Source organism: Anabrus simplex, chromosome 4 (genome assembly GCF_040414725.1).
Source record: "Anabrus simplex isolate iqAnaSimp1 chromosome 4, ASM4041472v1, whole genome shotgun sequence".
NCBI lineage: Eukaryota > Metazoa > Arthropoda > Insecta > Orthoptera > Tettigoniidae > Anabrus > Anabrus simplex.
The window spans coordinates 189044036-189061610 of record NC_090268.1 but is presented as its reverse complement, the minus strand read 5'-3'; the positions used below and the strand labels follow the sequence as shown (position 1 = coordinate 189061610).

The 17575-nt window shown below is 39.2% G+C and overlaps 1 protein-coding gene across 3 annotated transcripts in view; it reads left to right on the top strand.

The window, feature by feature from the left end:
- The window catches only part of LOC136871749 (uncharacterized), a 575821-nt gene extending 558753 nt beyond the window's left edge, over positions 1-17068 (top strand). For all 3 annotated transcript variants that reach the window (XM_067145298.2, XM_067145297.2, XM_067145296.2), the window contains exon 8: positions 6975-17068. In XM_067145298.2, coding sequence (XP_067001399.1) covers positions 6975-7130 — 156 coding nt within the window. In that variant the 3' untranslated portion in view covers positions 7131-17068. The remainder of the gene's footprint in view (positions 1-6974) is intronic.
- Positions 17069-17575: the final 507 nt, after the last annotated feature.

Genomic DNA, 17575 nt, shown 5'->3' with positions numbered 1-17575 from the left:
TAGAATGTGGAAGCTTTCTGTATTCTGCTGCTAATCTCTTGATGTATGGTGTTGTCTGAGGACAGAACACTACCTAAGTACTGGAAGTTGCCTACAATATCCATCTCCTCGTCTCCAATTCTTAGATGAACAATTGGAGACTTTCTACTCATCACCACTGTCTTCATTTTACTGATTTTAAGATCTAAGGTTATAAAAGCTTCATGCCAAACATCTACTGTAGTCTAGCTTGTACTTCTGCTTCCATCTCATCCCATACCATTACATCATCAGCAAAAACCAGGACATTAGTTGTTGTATACTTTCCTTTAACTCCTTTTAAAACTTCATCTATTCTGATTATGAAGAGGAGTGGTAAAATAAGTCTTCCTTGCTGGACTCCACTCTTCGTTTTGAACCAACCTGACCTTCCATCGTGGACCTGGACACAACTCTCGGTTTCATCATATAATGCTATGATGTCATCGGGTGCCTTCTTGTGTTTCAAACATTCCCAGAAATGCTTGCATAGTAAATTGTCATATGCTTTCTCGATGTCCAGGAAAAACCCGTACAATTTATTTTTTACAAGTTGTAACATTACTTCTACTAGTGTTTTAGTAAAATTTGGGATCCTTGTGGTCAGACATAGTACGTGTGCTGATGTTCTTATGAAAATATTTAAATATATACATTCTTCAGAGGAGCCACAAGAATTTTTAATGCAATTGTGTATCCAGGGAAATTTTATGTATAACTTGATGAATGCAGATGGTATTGGAAAGAAAACTGCAGAATTTTCCTATTTCTGTACTATTAGAGCATTTGAGTTTGGAACCAATTCCAGTTAAGCCACACATCCCCCTGTGGGTGGGGACTGTAGAATAACATGCACAGTATCCCCTGCCTGTCGTAAGTGGGGACTGAAATGGGCGTGGGTTGGCGACCACAGGGCCCTCAGCTGAGTCCCAACATTGCTTCTCCTCACTTGTGCCAAGCTCCTCACTTTCATCTATTCTATCAGACCTCTCTTGGTCTCAACTCTTGTCCTTTCCTGACCCCGATGTTGTTAGGTTCAGAGGCTTCAGGAGGCTTTCATTTTCATGCCCTTCATGACCCTTGTCTTTCGTTGGCCGATACCTTCATTTTTCAAAGTGTTTGACCCCTTCCATTTTTTTGCTCTGATATGTTACTAGAGGATGATTACGAGGTTCTACTTCCTCTTAAAACAACCACCACCACCACCAACCTCCACATTGTTGTAGGGTTAACTGTGTTTTTTCCACTTCAAGTTTTTTTCTGACATCCTCACTTCTTACTCTGTTCTTCTTTGTCTTCCCTATCATACTTAAAATTTAAACCTCGGTGGCTTGGATTTTACTCTTCTGACTTTTCATAGCTTTTCAGATCTCCCAGGTCTGTGCTGCGTGATAGTATGGGACAATAATAAAATTTCTTGACACTGTTTCTGTAAATTGGGTTACTCATGCCAGGCTTCTCACTTCATTCTATGCTATCCGACCTTCCTTGGTCAACTCATGTTTTTTTCCGACCCTAGCGGTATTACAGCATTCGATGTGTAGGGGGTCTTTTATTTTCACGCCTTTCCCTTTCATTGGCCGATACCTTCATTTTTTAAAGTGTCGGATCCCTTCCATTTTCCCTCTGATTAGTGTTATTAGAGGATCTTTGCTTGTATTTCCTCGTAAAACAATCATCACCACCACCACCTCTTATGCATTCCTCAAGAAAAGAAAAAATCCCACCCCAAGAAAGAGTTGTTTTGCTGAAAAACTCTGCATTCAATAAAATCTCAAATCAGGTAGTTGGTTTAATGGCTGTAAACTTCCTGCCACACTTGGTCTATGTAAAGGTTTACAGAAGCTACCCGTTCATAGTGGAATGTTGCTTCCATTTTTAGAGAGCTCGCCTACCAGTAGAAATGCCTCTATGATCTAGTCGGTAGAGATTTTTGCTGAGGTATAGGAGTCTGAAATGCTGAATGGTCTTATTGATGAATTGCTTATCACCTAGGCCATTCTGATCGGGCCATGTACCAGTGGATGCACGAGCACGTACACGCACGCACAGCATCTGGACTTCGTATGTCCTCAGTTGTCGACCAGGAGAGAAGATTATCTAATTCTTAAACAAGCACAAGCACATCCAGCATGGTACTCATTCAGTGCCCTACCATTGACACCCACCCACTGTCGACTACATTTAACGTGGTGTCTTGAATAACAACTCTGAACTGCTACAGAATAGAACAGGTTCTCTTTTGTGACAAATCCAGGTTCTATTTCTGCCCTGACAACGGCTATGTTAGTTCCTGGAGTCCTTGTAGTAACTGCCTCAATCCTACCTTTGCTCTGGTATGACACTGCCCCCCCACTGCTGATGTGCTGGCCTGGAGGTCATCGCATAAGACAGTCGCTACTGCTATAGTTTGTCTCAAATGGGAAGCATTTAAGTCTTGAAATTCTAGTCGGAACTGTCCTACCAAGGGGCTCCAATGTAGCCATGTTATCCCACCTCTCGGTTCTTCATACTACGTAAAAAATTTCACTGTGTTAAATATCCGTTGCACCTGACCAAATATTTTAACTTCATAAAATTGACAGTAACTATATTAGTGATTCAAGGGACATTGGCAGCAAATCGATACGTGCTGGACATCTTGCAGCAGGGCTTCCAAGAGGCATTTTCCAGCAGTGTAATGCTAACAGTAAGGCCGCTATTAGCCGTGGGCAACTATTGGTAGTTGTGCCACTAGTTGCCAGAGGATTTAAGTACCGGGCGATCAGTGGCGCAACTTGTGAATAATTGCTTGGTTCATACCGGGAAATAGTCAGTTGAGAGAATGGCGTCCTACGAAGAACTTCTTCTTGCCCTTCTTTAACCTTTAGAATACCAGAGAGCGCAAAAGCGTTCCTCTGCGAGCGAGCGAAAATTGCCGGGAACGCAATAGCGCTCCTTATGCAAGCAGTTTTGTATTTGCCTCCAGACATATAGCAGCACAATGCAGGTGATCTAGACTCTTCGGAATCTGTAGTTTCTAAATCTACCACAACTATCGCGCCAATCGCTTTATTTACGGAGATATGATTTTATCAAAGCAACCTATATTCTGTACACCTAAAAGTTTGAGAGTATGAAAATGGCCGCCTCTGCCGCGCGCGATGTGTTCGAGAATGATGATGATTTAGCTGAATATATTAAGACTCTGTGCCAATGACGACTATATTGAGTCTGATAAAGATGTACCTATATCAGGGTCATGTAATAATGATGTTGGTGATGTTATTTCAGAGACAGGAAGTGAGTGTAGCGACGACATTCCACAGTACAGCGACAGTGATGCTGATTCGGAAAGTGATGAGGCAGTAATGACAACAATCCCTACATGCATAATACAGTGTTCAGTGAAGTTTCAGTTGGAAATGACACACGGTTCGATCCCTCCCCGCTGTATCTCAAAACACCCGGTCATAAAATATTTTTTAGTGCCTAGGTTATTGAAATTTTGCAAATAGTGAACCAAGAGCATGTATTTGCAGGCAATAATATTTTAATTTTGATTTGTGTTTCTTTATCTCAATTATGACTTTTCAATTTTCATTTTGATAATTGTTAAACTAATAATTTTTTATATGTTATAGCGTTAATATTACATAGCTTGTGAATTTTACAACATGTAAAGAACCTCCTTTTCTATGATAAGTTAAAATGTCAGAGGCATATCTTCAATAATAAGAAAGTTATAATGATTTTACTGAAACATGGCAATTTCTTAAAAATAAGCCTGGTATTCTTCGTATACACCACCTATAAGTGACTGGTACTAAAAGGGTTAAAAAGGAAAAACCAAAGGATTATATTGTTAGTGTTTTTGTGGTAGTTATGCGTGAAAGAAGGTGCGGGGTGGTGAACGGGTCTCAAGCTACTAAAGTAAAATTAATTAAAATTTAATTAGGTTATATTTTCTTTTCAAAAACAAAGAAATAACAAGCATGGCAGGTACAAAGTAGCAAATCAAAAGGGTAGTTACAATATTTACAGAATTTGGGCTTCGCGCCTTGACTTTATACTGCTTGGGCAATCAGCTCAGTTTTACCCCAAACACAAGTTTCAACAGAAGGGCAGAAAACCCCATTCATGCCTAGGAGCCCTTGCTCCAAATTACACTGAAAAGCCTCCACGAGGCGTACAACACTCAATTTTCAAAAGAGCCACTCGCTCTCAAATTTAAGCCTCTCCCAGGCCACACCAAACTCCACCTTCAAGTTGTCCTCAACGGACATAAACACAGGGGTAAAATACCCAATCTACTGAGGTCTATTAAATGAAAAGCAGGTTAATTAAATGACCTCTAAAATAACAATTTGAGAGGAGGCGAACTTGCACTCCTAATACACTTTGATTAAGACCTACTTGGCACTAGGCCGTTAATACAAGGGCTAATCCCATACTAAAGAGGTGACTTAAGAAGAGAACAATTTGTTTTACGTTATCGAAGAATAGGTTGAGAAAAATAAGTTCACCTCAAAACAATATGAGTGGGAGCTCGAGAGGGTTAGCACTCTCTATCCCAGTATGTAGCTTTAAAAGAGAATAAATGAAAAGAGTAGTTACATTTAGGAAACGGTTACATGGTGGAAAGCTTAGAACCCGCCCCGAGAGTTAAACTGCTGAGCAAGCAAAGAAAGAAGTTATTAATCGGCCATTACCTTGTTGTTGACCGCTGCCGAGGAAAGAGGCGCTTCCCGCCTCCTGCTATGTACTTAATACACTGAAAGATGGAACAGAAGTGGCCCGGAGACCCTAAAATCAGCAGTTTATATCCTCTCGCAGAAGTTTCTAGGCGTTAGGGGAATGAAAACACCCTCCCGCACATTCTTTATTGGCTAGGGTACAGAAACATATCCAAGTAGGGGGAAGATACATCGGATTGGTCGAGAAAAAACTCAAAGAAATTCGGGATTGGATAAATCTAAAACAAGGGGGAAAAGAGGGGTATACAGCCAACTTAAACAATAACAGAAAGAAATTTAGCAAAGAACAAACATTTGAAATAAAAATTTCTCCAACAAAATAGTTCTTTGACTTCGCACTAGGTTGCACTATTGTTGATCTTCAGTAGTGTCCTCTAGAAGAGAAAGTTCACACTTCTTACTTCAAGCGAAACAAAAACACATCACAAATGACACAGTTCAAAAACTCAAAATTTTCCACGTGGTGACATCTTCAGAGAAAGTAGAGAATTAATAGCGTAGATAAAGTTCAGACTTCCTCCAACAGAGGAGTTTCAACTGGCGCACATTTTGAATTAGCGGTGTGGAGGTGTACCGCCCGGTACATATATTATACATTGTTTGACGATCAAAATGAGGACAACGGTAAATTTTTCAATTACCTGTGCATATCAAAGTCGTCATTTTACGAATTGCTCAGCTTCATAAAAGAAGAAATAACGGGAAATGACACAGGATTAAATAAGTGTTTCACTAATATAGCCATATAATGGATCAATGCTCTTTATAAATGTAAACGATTATAGAATTTTTATGGGTATTATATATTTCCATATTAGCGTTTTATAATACTCGCATACCGGGCGAGTTGGCCGTGAGGTTAAGAGCGTGCAGCTGTGATCTTGCATCCGGGAGATAGTGGGTTCGAATCCTACTGTCGGCATCCCTGAAGATGGTTTTCCATGGTTTCCCATTTTCACACCAGGCAAATGCTGGGGCTGTACCTTAAGGCCACAGCCGCTTCCTTCCAACTCCTAGCCCTGTCCTATCCCATCGTCGCCATAAGACCTATCTGTGTCGGTGCGACGTAAAGCCACTAGCAAAAAAATATATATAATACTCGCCTAGAGTATTCTTCTCGCTTACGGGTTTTGCTTCAGATTCTGGAATTAAGTTCTTTAAAATGTTGTTACAAGAATTCAGTGTTTCTATTTTGTCAGTGTAAGCTACAGATCTGGAATCCCAAGTGACCGGTTTTCATTCACTACAAAAATGGTCTTCAGTATTTGACTTTCAAATAATTTTGCCATCTCCTTCATGTCTCCGTATTCAATAAATAAACTATCACAATAAGTAAAATATTCACTCTACCACAGCGCGAGACCAAAGAAGGTAATGAAGAAAGATAATGGTTAGGTGGATCGCTGACTCATTTGCGTTCCATCTTCCGCATTACGTCAAGCTGGTGTGAGAACACGAACTTGAGTGACGTTTCCGTATGCGCGGGGAGGTACATCGGGCGACTCGTTGCGCCGCTAGTCGCCCACGGCTAATAGGCTACATTTACTGCAATGCCCCGTCACGCATTTGAGCAACTAAGTCGCCAGAGCAGTTGCCGTTTCAGATGACGGCCGGCAACTAGTTGCTCAGTTGTGACACTAGTCGCCTGCGACTAATAGGCTCCATTTGATCCAATGGTCCGTGACTTGCCAGAGCAACTAGTTGCACCACTAGTCACCCACGGGTAATAGTGGCCTAAGGGCGTCACACTTTCATGGCTTGTCTTGTTGCCAGATTTATCACTCGAGACACTTGTCTGGGACCACCTGGAGCATCATCTCAGCAGCAACCTAGTAGATTACATGATCTAGAGGACCACGTACATCAAATAGGCCAACAGATATGCTGCAGGATACCATACAAAACCTGTGTCCATCCATGCTTGTGCCTATCATCACTTGTATCCAAACTAGAGGCAGACCTACAGGGTACTTGATTCACCCTACTAGTGTTCAGTCTTGTTCAGTTTGCCTTTGTACTGATAGTGTAATCATTTCAGCATTACGATCACTCTTGCAAAGTTTCATGTAATTCCGACAACTTCTGCTGCGTGAATTCTTTTACTTTTTTTATGTTGAAGGTTTCTAACCTCTACAGAAAGGTCGTGGATTTTGTGTGTGTGTGTTTTTTTGTAAATCTCTCCTTTTAATGTGAAATTAACACCACTGAGTTTTGTTGCAGGTCAACTTCAGCAAGAAACGGAAAAACAGAATGCGAAATGACGAAGCAGCCATAATTGCTCTGAGCAAGTCTCGCAGTCAGTACCTGCACAAAGATACTGACTCGCTTGTTGACAATGAGGCAGTGATTGTGTACGATGAACGGACTGCACTCTAACATGGAGATAAGTCTATCATATCAATGAACATAGGGTACTTAATTTGTGACAATAGGGACCTGTATATCACTTTATATAATAATAATGTGAATGCTCTTTCAATCTTAGTGAAATGTTTACCAAGATCATTGAAAGAGAGCAATTATTTATCTTGCTGAAACTGTAGTTTTGCTCAGTTCGCAAAACTGGTTGAAGTTTGAGCAAGACATTCTGCGATGCCATCTTAGTAGACCTGATAATTTATTAGTGTAACATAGTATTTTCTCTAACTCACACTAACATATTTCAGTGGTTATTCTCTCCTTCGGTGGTCACAATAATAAATTTAAAGCTCATTTTATCAGTAGAATTTGTAGATTTCTTTACAATTCCGGAATGCTGAAGAATGTGTGGAACCAAAGTGCATCTTAAGAGAACTAGTACATGAAACAGACACACACCAAATGAGCTTGAAGTAACTCATGATACTAACTAATCTTCCAAATTTCTAGTCATGGAGAAAAGTGAATCTTGGTCCTGTGTGTATATACTTAAGTAAAATGCCTAGCACAAGGTAATTCTGAGGTCTAAGCTTTTATAAGTTATAAGTGAAGATGTGATACAGTAGAACGTTGCCAATTTGAACTTAACTGGTGCTCAACCTAGTTTGGATTTGTTTTGAATTATCAGTAGCATACTAAAACTTGCCAGTTCAAGTAAAATGAGAGAACTTCCTTTTTGGCTCAAAGCATCTTCTCTTTTTAAACTATTTTAACCACAAATGTACAGTACTGTTAAATATGTTAAAGAATAGAAGTATTGGTTAATTGGTTCACACACTATAAATAGTAATTTCGAATGAGCACATTATTGTTCTGCTGCATACATCAGAATAGGTACACAATACATCCTGTATGTCACTCTTTGCTTCTCTGAGGGACATTGTTGCTCCAAACCAGTCTTGTGACATTTTTTACGAACAGTCCTGCTTCTCTTCCACGGTTGATTATTTCCTAATTATTTCTTTCACTTTCCTGTATGATTCTATCCAGCTACTTGAAATTCTCTACCTTCCTAAGCTGTTCCTCTCCAAGCATTACCCCTCTTGTAGGTCTCTCCTTGTTTCTAGTTGTGATCACGATCTGCTCTTTTTGCCATTAAATTTCATTCCATATTGTTCCTCCTTGACCTTCTGATGCATCTGTTTCTGGATATCATCTTACTTTTCTCCCCAGATTAACAAGTCGTCTGCAAAGATCATCACTTCATTTTTCTTGCCACTGTTGTCATTAACTCGTTCATTACTACCATCACATGGTATTATTCTTCTACAGAGAAACAGCATGTTTCAAAATATCATTGAGACAAGAACCGTTAATGAACCGGCGATTAACAACTCTGCAAGATTTTTTTTTTTTTTCAGTCTCTTTGAACACAGATGTTTCCAGAAAAATGACTGACTGTAGTAAACTATGCCTCACCAGATGGTTACTTACCAAGAAGTTAACTTCATAACCAATTCATTGGAATGATGTTCCTAATAACAATAAATGAATAAAAAAGAGCATTTATAATGAATTTAATTCTCTCCATTTGACTTAGTTAATTCAACAGAACCATACATTCTAGGTTGGGCAATACAGTTAGAAGTTTATCCTCATATTCCCAATTGATTGGAGTTTGAAATTTTGATAATATATTGTTGTTTGATGTGTTTGTTTGTAAATTTGCCTTGGTTTGTGAACACGTATGGATTATCGACGCTCTACTGTAGATGAAACTGGTAGTGAGGGATAGCCAGTGCCTTGTAGCTTCTGCAGCCACTAAAGAGACTCAGTAACTCAGCTCCTCTTGATCTGTCATTCCTCTACCAGTTTCATCTCGGAAACTTGTAAGATAACAAGTTTGTATTGTAAAAAGTTTGTATATTGTATTTAAGTTGTTAGTAGCTATTATACACCAAAAAAAAGGTTTTTTTAGTTAAGAACTGACAGTATTTGATACGAATATAAAATGATGGCTTAGTGTAGTAAATAGCATGTTTTGCCAGGCTTCTAAACAGATCGGGACAAGAACCATTAACAAAATGGTGATTATTGACTCTGCAGGTTTTATTTGAAGTCTCTGTGAACACAGATGTTAAACTAGAGATTATGGGGAAGGACTTATAACCCACAATATTTAGATTGATGCTTTCACGGCCCGTGATTGTAGATATGATCTTGGGCTTTTGCCATGTCAGAATAAAAGGTGAAATTCTTCACATTTTGCATAATTTCACCTTGTTTTCCTGTCGCAACAAAAAACCCAAAGAATGACCATGTCTACAATCCACAATATTATGTATTCTGTCTGTTTCTTAATACGTAATCTCGTTTTCTAAAATAATTTCTGGTGCCTTGTAAGAAATAACAGTATCTATGACAGTATCTAGATTTTTGCATTGAAATATGCAATAATTTTCATGTGCAGTTCTATTTACTCCTTGTATTCTGAAAGAAATAACTCATTCATTTTATATAATATTTGTGTGTGCTCACCTTCTTGTGCCAGAGTCTGGTACTGTATTTAATTTTCTAGTTGAGTGCAAATTTCATCCTAATCTTTTGGCCATTTATTTCACCTGTATGAATAGAGTGGGGAAATAACTGAGTAAGAGTAATAGATTATTTGTAACTAATATATTTTAGTAATATTTACTTGTAATCGTTACTTTTTACTAAATGTAATTTTTACTCATGATTTACTTCCTGAAATAAAATTGTAATTGTTACATTCTAGTAATCGATATAGTTCTCGCGGAAACAGAAATGGGGCTTTTTAAGTGATGAAGATAATTTTTCCAGTTCTACTAGAGCAGAACCAGCAGCTTCACCATTGTTGGACAGAAAACTGTCATTCTTGCCTCCAGTATTTCCAAAGACATGAATTTTTTCCTACATTATCCGTTTATGTTGGAGATAGTCTTAAAATTAAATACAAGGTATCCCTTCTAGTGCCCCTGTGCTAATTTCAACAAATTCAAAAACTTATTTTGCCCCCTAGAAGTTGAGGCTTAACAATGAAAATTTCAAGAACAGACTGTTAACATGGATGATGTTTTGGGGTGGGTCTCTATCTGGAATTGGTCATCACTTCAGTGTGACAGGAAACAGACACCGTGGTAACCAGGCAATCAGTGTTCATCATCTGTCTATACTAAGTCTTAGTCCGGCTCCATGGCTAAATGGTTAGCATGCTGGCCTTTGGTCACAGGGGTCCCGTGTTCGATTCCCGGCAGGGTCAGGAATTTTAACCGTAATAGGTTAATTTCGCTGGCACGGGGACTGGGTGTACGTGTCGTCTTCATCATGATTTCATCCTCATCACGACGCGCAGGTTGCCTACGGGAGTCAAATCAAAAGACCTGCACCTGGCGAGCCGAACTTGTCCTTGGACACTCCCGGCACTAAAAGCCGTACGCCATTTCATTTTTACTAAGTCTTAGTCCTCTTCTTCCTCACGTTATTAGCATGTGCCAGAACACTGCCTTCTCCATACAGTAGGTACAAATGGCAGTGTTCTAAACGAGTTTCCAGTGTCTTTGACCGGCATTTTGTCCATGTCGCAGCAAGGCCCCTTACACACCATAATGTCGCAGAAGGCAACAGAAATTTCCTCATATGTACCTTGCAACTGTTTATGGCTATAAAATTGTGCACTAAATCGGCGACAAAATTGTTGGACGTAGACCATGATGCTACATATTAATTTTGATTTCCCCCTGTGGGTGGTTCGGTAGAATAACATCCATGGTAGCCCTTGCCTGTTGTAAGACGAGACTAAAAGGGGCCCCTTGGCCTCCCAGAGTACTGGTGGTGGTGTTGGTGGTGATTATTGTTTTAAGAGGAAGTACAACTGGGCAACAATCCTCTATATAACACTAATCAGAGAGAAAAAATGGAAGGGGCTGACGCTTCAAAAATGAAGGTATCAGCCAAAGGAAGCAAGGGTGTGTAAATGAAAGACTCCCTAGGCCTCCATACGTAATACCGTCGGGGTCGGAAAAGAACAAGAGTCGACGAAGAGAGGTCGGATAGGATAGATGAAAAGTGCGGAGCCTGGCACAAGTATGTGGAAGCAATGCCAGGATTCAGCTAAGGCCCCGTGGTCACCAACCCAGCTCAAAAGTTCAGAGCCCCTGGGGCCCCTTTTGTCGCCTTTTACGACAGGCAAGGGATACCGTGTGTGGTATTCTACCGCCCCCACCCAAGGGGGATCCCAGAGTATTGGCATTGCTTCTGATTGTGCTAGGCTCTTCACTTTCATCTATCCTATCCGACCTCCACTGGTAAACTCTTGTTCTTTCCTGACCCAACACTACTTTATTAGGTTCCAAGGGCTAGGGAGTCTTTCATTTTCATGCCCTTTGTGCCCCTCGTCTTTCTTTGTCTTTCATTTATAGAAGTGTTGAATCCCTTCCATATTTTCCTCTCTGATTAATGTTATAGAATATGGTTGCCTAGTTGTACTTCTCATTAAAACAATAATTGCCACCAACAGCGATTCTATGATTTTGAAGCTTAATCCAGTGATACGGAATTATGTGGTTACTATCATAAGTTGGAAAATTAAAGTTCCGATTCAACTCGAAATGTCTTTCAGAAATGGATGGCACATGCATCGACACAAACATATAGTCTCTAAAACAGAATATTATGTAGGTCAGAGATAAAGCTGGATGACATTTTAAGAAACTTGTCGTATGTGGTTGAATTCTGTGAAACATTCTTTAACTTTAATATAAAGATTATGTAAGCTGATTTTTGAGAGCTTCTCCAAGCACATAAAATTACAGTAGTTCATTGTTAAAGTTGTATTGCTGCTTTCATGTTATGTCAAGATTTGGATTACAAATTACTGTACTATCAAAACATGAGTTATTGAAGATTCAAATCCATTAAATGCAAAGTATTCTTGGATGGAATTTGCTAATGTGAATTCAAGCAATTTGTTAAATATCCACATATTGGCATAACGTTAATTAGAAAGCAGCAAAACAGCTTTACAATGAACTTCTTATGGAATACAGGTAAGATTTGACTTTATCTCCTTGTAAAACATGAATTCTCAACAATCGGCTTACGTAATTATTATATTAAAGTTCAAGAAGATTTCACTGAACTCAAAGTGCTGGTTGCTTTTTTTATTTTTTATTTATAATTTCCCTAATGGGAGGTCATTATTTCACTGTAAATTTGCCAAAATATTACAATCCAGTAGGCTATTCAGTCAGTTGCAAAAATTAAAAGGTTCTGAAAAATTTGTCACGGATCGTAAGGATTGGGCGAAAGGTCTTCCAATTGGCCAGATAGCTGAGGTGGTAGCATTCACAATTTGTAGTTGGAAGGTTGCAGGATCTATTCTCACTGAATGCTCACTTTTGCCAAAGTGTTTGTTTTTGCTTTTATATTAAAATGTCCATTTATTGAATTAAGGCTATTGCTTTTTAGAATGTTTTTTTTTTTTTTTCATAAAAATTATTTCTGTGAAAAGTATTAATTTGGCATATTAATTAGCATGCATATTTTATTTAATAATAAGAGTACCTCTAGTATTGATGTACTAACGAAAGGCAAGAGGAGCTTTCAGTCCCAGCATTCAGAAGATAAGTACACAAAGAAGTACAAACGTCATAATTTCATCTTGAAAATCTGAGAAATATACAACAGTTTTTTGGAAGAACTTCCAGTGTGCTTGGATATCGTATGTTCGGGGGGAAAAGTTTCTTATAGTTGATTCGTGGAAAAGGAAAACTAATCCAGTGTTTTATGACAAAATCTTTCAAGACGATGATACACTACAGACGTGCACTGCCAAAGAGATTTCTCCACATTGCACCCTTAGGTTCAGCCATGTAATGTCTAGTTTCAAAGATAGGTAAAAATATCTTATCAGGTATATTCAAAACTGTGCCTTTTTAATAGAGCAAGATTGTGAAATCACTTCCTGAGATGATTTCACCACCAGTTGTTCTCTGTGATTTTTTTAAATATGATTATGATATACATGGTAAATGTGCGAGATGTAATTTCCTTTTGCATGTTTCTCTGATAACTATCATTCTGGTTCAGTGTTGGTGGTGATTATTGTTTTAAGAGGAAGTGCAGCTGAGCAATCATTCACTATTAACATTAATCAGAGGGAAAAAATGAAAGGGGCCTCACTTAAAAAAATTAATATATTGGCCAAAGAAGGACAAGGGCCACCAAGGTCAGGAAAGAACAGTTGACCAAAGGAGGATGGACAGGATAGATGAAAGTGAGGAGCTTGATACAAGCATGTTTAAGCAATGCCAGGACTCAGCTAAGGGGTGTGGTCACTAACACACACTTCCAAATTGAGAGCTTCTGGGGGTTCATTCTGCTTTATTGCATTCACATGTACTAGTGCGTGTACAATTACAGTGGAAAATTGAACATCCTTGTATATTATTATTGTTTCCTTTTCTTGTTACTTTCATTTATAATGTTTTATATTATACTCAAAATATAATTTTTGTACAAAATACCACGTTTCTTCTCATATTTCACATATGAATGCTAAAAAAATGCAAAAAATAAAACTTTTCATTGATAATCCACAGCCTGTTTCCAGTCAGTTGACCAGGTCAGGAATGGAATGAATGAAGCCCCCATCTTGCAGTGAGGATAGGAATTGTGCCAGCTGCCGAAGCCTGTCGCACTCCTCTGGGGCAATGATTGACTGATAGATGATACTGGAGAATGTTGGTGAAATGAAAGATGACAGGGAAAACCGGAGTACCTGGAGGAAAACCTGCCGTGCCTCTTCTTTTCTCCAGCATTAATCTCACATGGAGTGACAGGGATTTGAACCATGGAACCCAGTGGTGAAAGCCTGCCACCTGAGCCATGGAGGTTTTCTGAAAAGTTTTAATTAACCCATATGCATCCACCCGCCCTTTGCTCTGACATTGCTAGGAATCCGCCAACTTTTTGGTATGCAACCTGGGTGTTGCAAGCTTTTGGTTAAAACAGTATAGTGGGTGATCGACTGCGCGTATTATCACGGGACCTGTTGTATATTATTGAGAAATTCCACACTATTGCTCATGACACCAAAAACAGAACAATACAAAAATATAACACATAAAAATCCTTTTGAAATCTTAAAATTTTTCATTACCTTATCTCACCTCGGAAGTTCTTTAGTGTGTGTTATGGCCTTAATTATATGGCACGAGCCTAACATTTGCGTGATTTGAAATAAGGAAATAATAGGAAACCAATACGACATGAACCTAACATTTGCCTGATTTGGAAATAAGGAATTAATGGGAAACAAATCACGAGTAAGTGAATGAAGAGATTCAAACCTATATCCCAAATACGAACTTACAGCCGTATGTCTCTCTCGGTGTATTGTTATTATTATTATTATTATTATTATTAAGAGGATCAGTGCTTGCATCCGGGAGATAGTAGGTTCGAATCCCACTATCGGCAGCCCTGAAAATGGTTTTCCGTGGTTTCCCATTTTCACACCAGGCAAATGCTGGGGCTGTACCTTAATTAAGGCCACGGCCGTTTCCTTCCAACTCCTAGGCCTTTCCTATCCCATCGTCGCCATAAGACCTATCTGTGTCGGTGCGACGTAAAGCCCCTAGCAAAAAAAAAGAGGATCAGTGGTAAAGTGTTCACATCTAGGTACCAAGATCGTAGGTTCAAATCCGGCAGTCGCAATCGGATCTTGAGGGGCGGGAGAAAGTTCATTCGGCATTCCATGTCGTACGATATTACTACGGAAAGATCTCTGGTAATATATTTCGTTTTCATTCATGCACAGGATCACTAATAACTTCTTCCTCACTAATACTGCTGAAATCAGAGCCTAAAACATCAAATATGCTTTGAATTTCGCTATTACTGAGCATTTCGCGCGAGCAAGCAACTTCCTTCTCAGTCAGCCATCTTGTCAACAACAGAATACAGATTTCTCAATCGATATTTTAATCAATTCTCTTTGCCAAAGTTGCATACGAGAGCACTCTGGTGACACTTTGAGACACCAAGAACAGATTTCAATTAGAAATGTTTCCGGAAAATGCCAACAGATGTCACAAATGTATCCAATATGCGACCTTGCATCCCGGCGTACCAGTCCGCTTGTGGAGTCCTGGCCCAGCCGCTCGAGCGCGTACCAGTCCGCTTACGGGTGCATAGGGGTTAAAAAATATATTGTGAATGTTTATATTTACGTATTTTCAAAAAAATTTGTAAAGAAATGAAATAGACATTTCAGTTAACTCATTGCGGACCGTGGACGGCGTAAGACGTTCAAGCTTGCTCCTATGCTGCGGGCCGTGGGCGGCGTAAGACGTTTAATGTTCCGCGCGAAGCAATGCTGTTTATATTCGTCATCTATGCAGTCTTACACCTTAGTCAGCGTTACTGGTTGTAGCAGGAATTTGGTTGACCTTGTTGAGATAACCCTCGCGTTGAGTGGGCTCATGTTTATCTTAGCTGTTTTAGCTGGAAAATCTCATAACTTCCTCGTGTGTCAATTTGGTACTTCAGATTCCAATGCAGTGCGTGTCGTCCTTACCGAGTGTAGTATAATGGCTTATAATACAAAGTTTCTTATGGAAGATTAAATAGATATTGTTCACAATGATTATTCTGGTGATGAACTTATTCCTGAAATAGACTCAGATAGTAAAAGTGAGAGTGGTGAGGAAATTGCGATTCCCGAATCCGATAGGCCTATAGAGAAAAGTGAAGTGCCTGTTACATATTCTAGTTATTGTCCACCCGTTCCACCATTTACAGAGAATTCAGGTATAAACGTTCAAATAGAAAATAAGCAGGATATTTTGAGTTACGTGAGTATTTTCGTGAATGACGAATTTTATCAGTATGTGTGAGCAGACCAATCTATACGCGAGTCAAGTGATAAGTGCGGCGCCCCGGCCTTTCACAAAGAATTCAATCTTAGATGTATTTTGAAACCTGTCACACCATATATCACACCTTAAATATTTACTACAGGTAAGCACAAAGTATCATTTTTCTAACACTTATAGTTTAGGAGTAAATGTAAATTGTATTAAGTGATGCACGTCTAGAGGGTCGGGCATGAAAATGGCCAGTCCAGGCATTCAAGTGTCCCGCTCAGAAGCAGGTACTGAACGTGTTAAAAATCCAAACAAAAGACTCATTGGAAAAACGAGCAGGCTGTGAGAAACGATGCCACAACTTTCCGGTTATAAATGGGGAGTGCTACCAACTGAGTTATTGAACCAATTGGAAGATCATGTAATCCTTATGACCCACGGCTAAGTTTTCAGAGCCCTTTTTCTTTCAACTGACAGAATAGTGGGTTGTAATACTAGGGCACATTTAAAGTGGGGTAATGATCTCTTGTTGGGAAAATTATGGTAAAAGAAAAAAAAAAAAAACCTTGTTTCCCTTGTTTTATAGGAGCTGCTTCTTTTCGAGGGAGCTTCAAAACTGTGTAAATTATAATGTGGTTTGCTGTAAACCATGAAGTCGTATTATTTTAGACGTTATCGATTGTTCAAATATGGAATGTTAAAACTTGCTTCGTGTAATACTGTACTACCACATGAATAATTGTCAGTGAAGTCCGTGATCTGTTGAGAACCTGGAAGTATAGGCCTACTGACTGTAATGAGTGCACAGAAAGTACAATATCAAAATAAAAATGTTTTATTTGGCCTTATGCATTACAGGGGTTGTACAAATATCCCTGCCAGAACTGAAACTATAAGCCTACTAATAAAGTTGTTTTAAAGGAGCATTATATCAGGTAATGTATGCACTGGAGTGCTGTTGACAGGAACATTTTCAGCATAATTCTTGCTGTAATTATGCTCAAAATACTTCCTTATGATTGAATAAATGTGGTTATCTACGTAAATAAAATGTTGCATATTGGAAATTTATATTAATTTCCTTTTTATTATCCCATCCATTGTCCTCCCATTGTTACTGCAAGTGTTTCTTGGGATCTACTAACAAGGGAAGTTTTTGAGGAGTTAAACTCGGATGCCGTTTAAAGTTCACGTGTGGGTTGCTGAGCTTGTGTACTGCTGTGATGCCTGTATGCCTTCCAGAACACACCAGCCTGATCCAGCTGATGACAGTTCAGCCTGTGAGTCAGCAGCTACGTCTCTGCTGCAGGTATATATAAAGGCAACCCCTCGTCAAGAGAAACCAGTCCACCACCAGCTGGCGAACCCTGAGGTCTAAGTATGTAACGACTGATACAGGCACCATGAGATGTAGAGACCTTCATAGGACATTGGTAAGACATTATCAGAGACTCCTTCATGCCTCTGAAGACTTCGTCTTTCTCGTGTGAAGTTGGTAGGAAGAAACTTAAACTGTTATCACACAGCAGAGTAGTGTCCAGACAGACTTATAATTTCTCAACACAGTCTTCC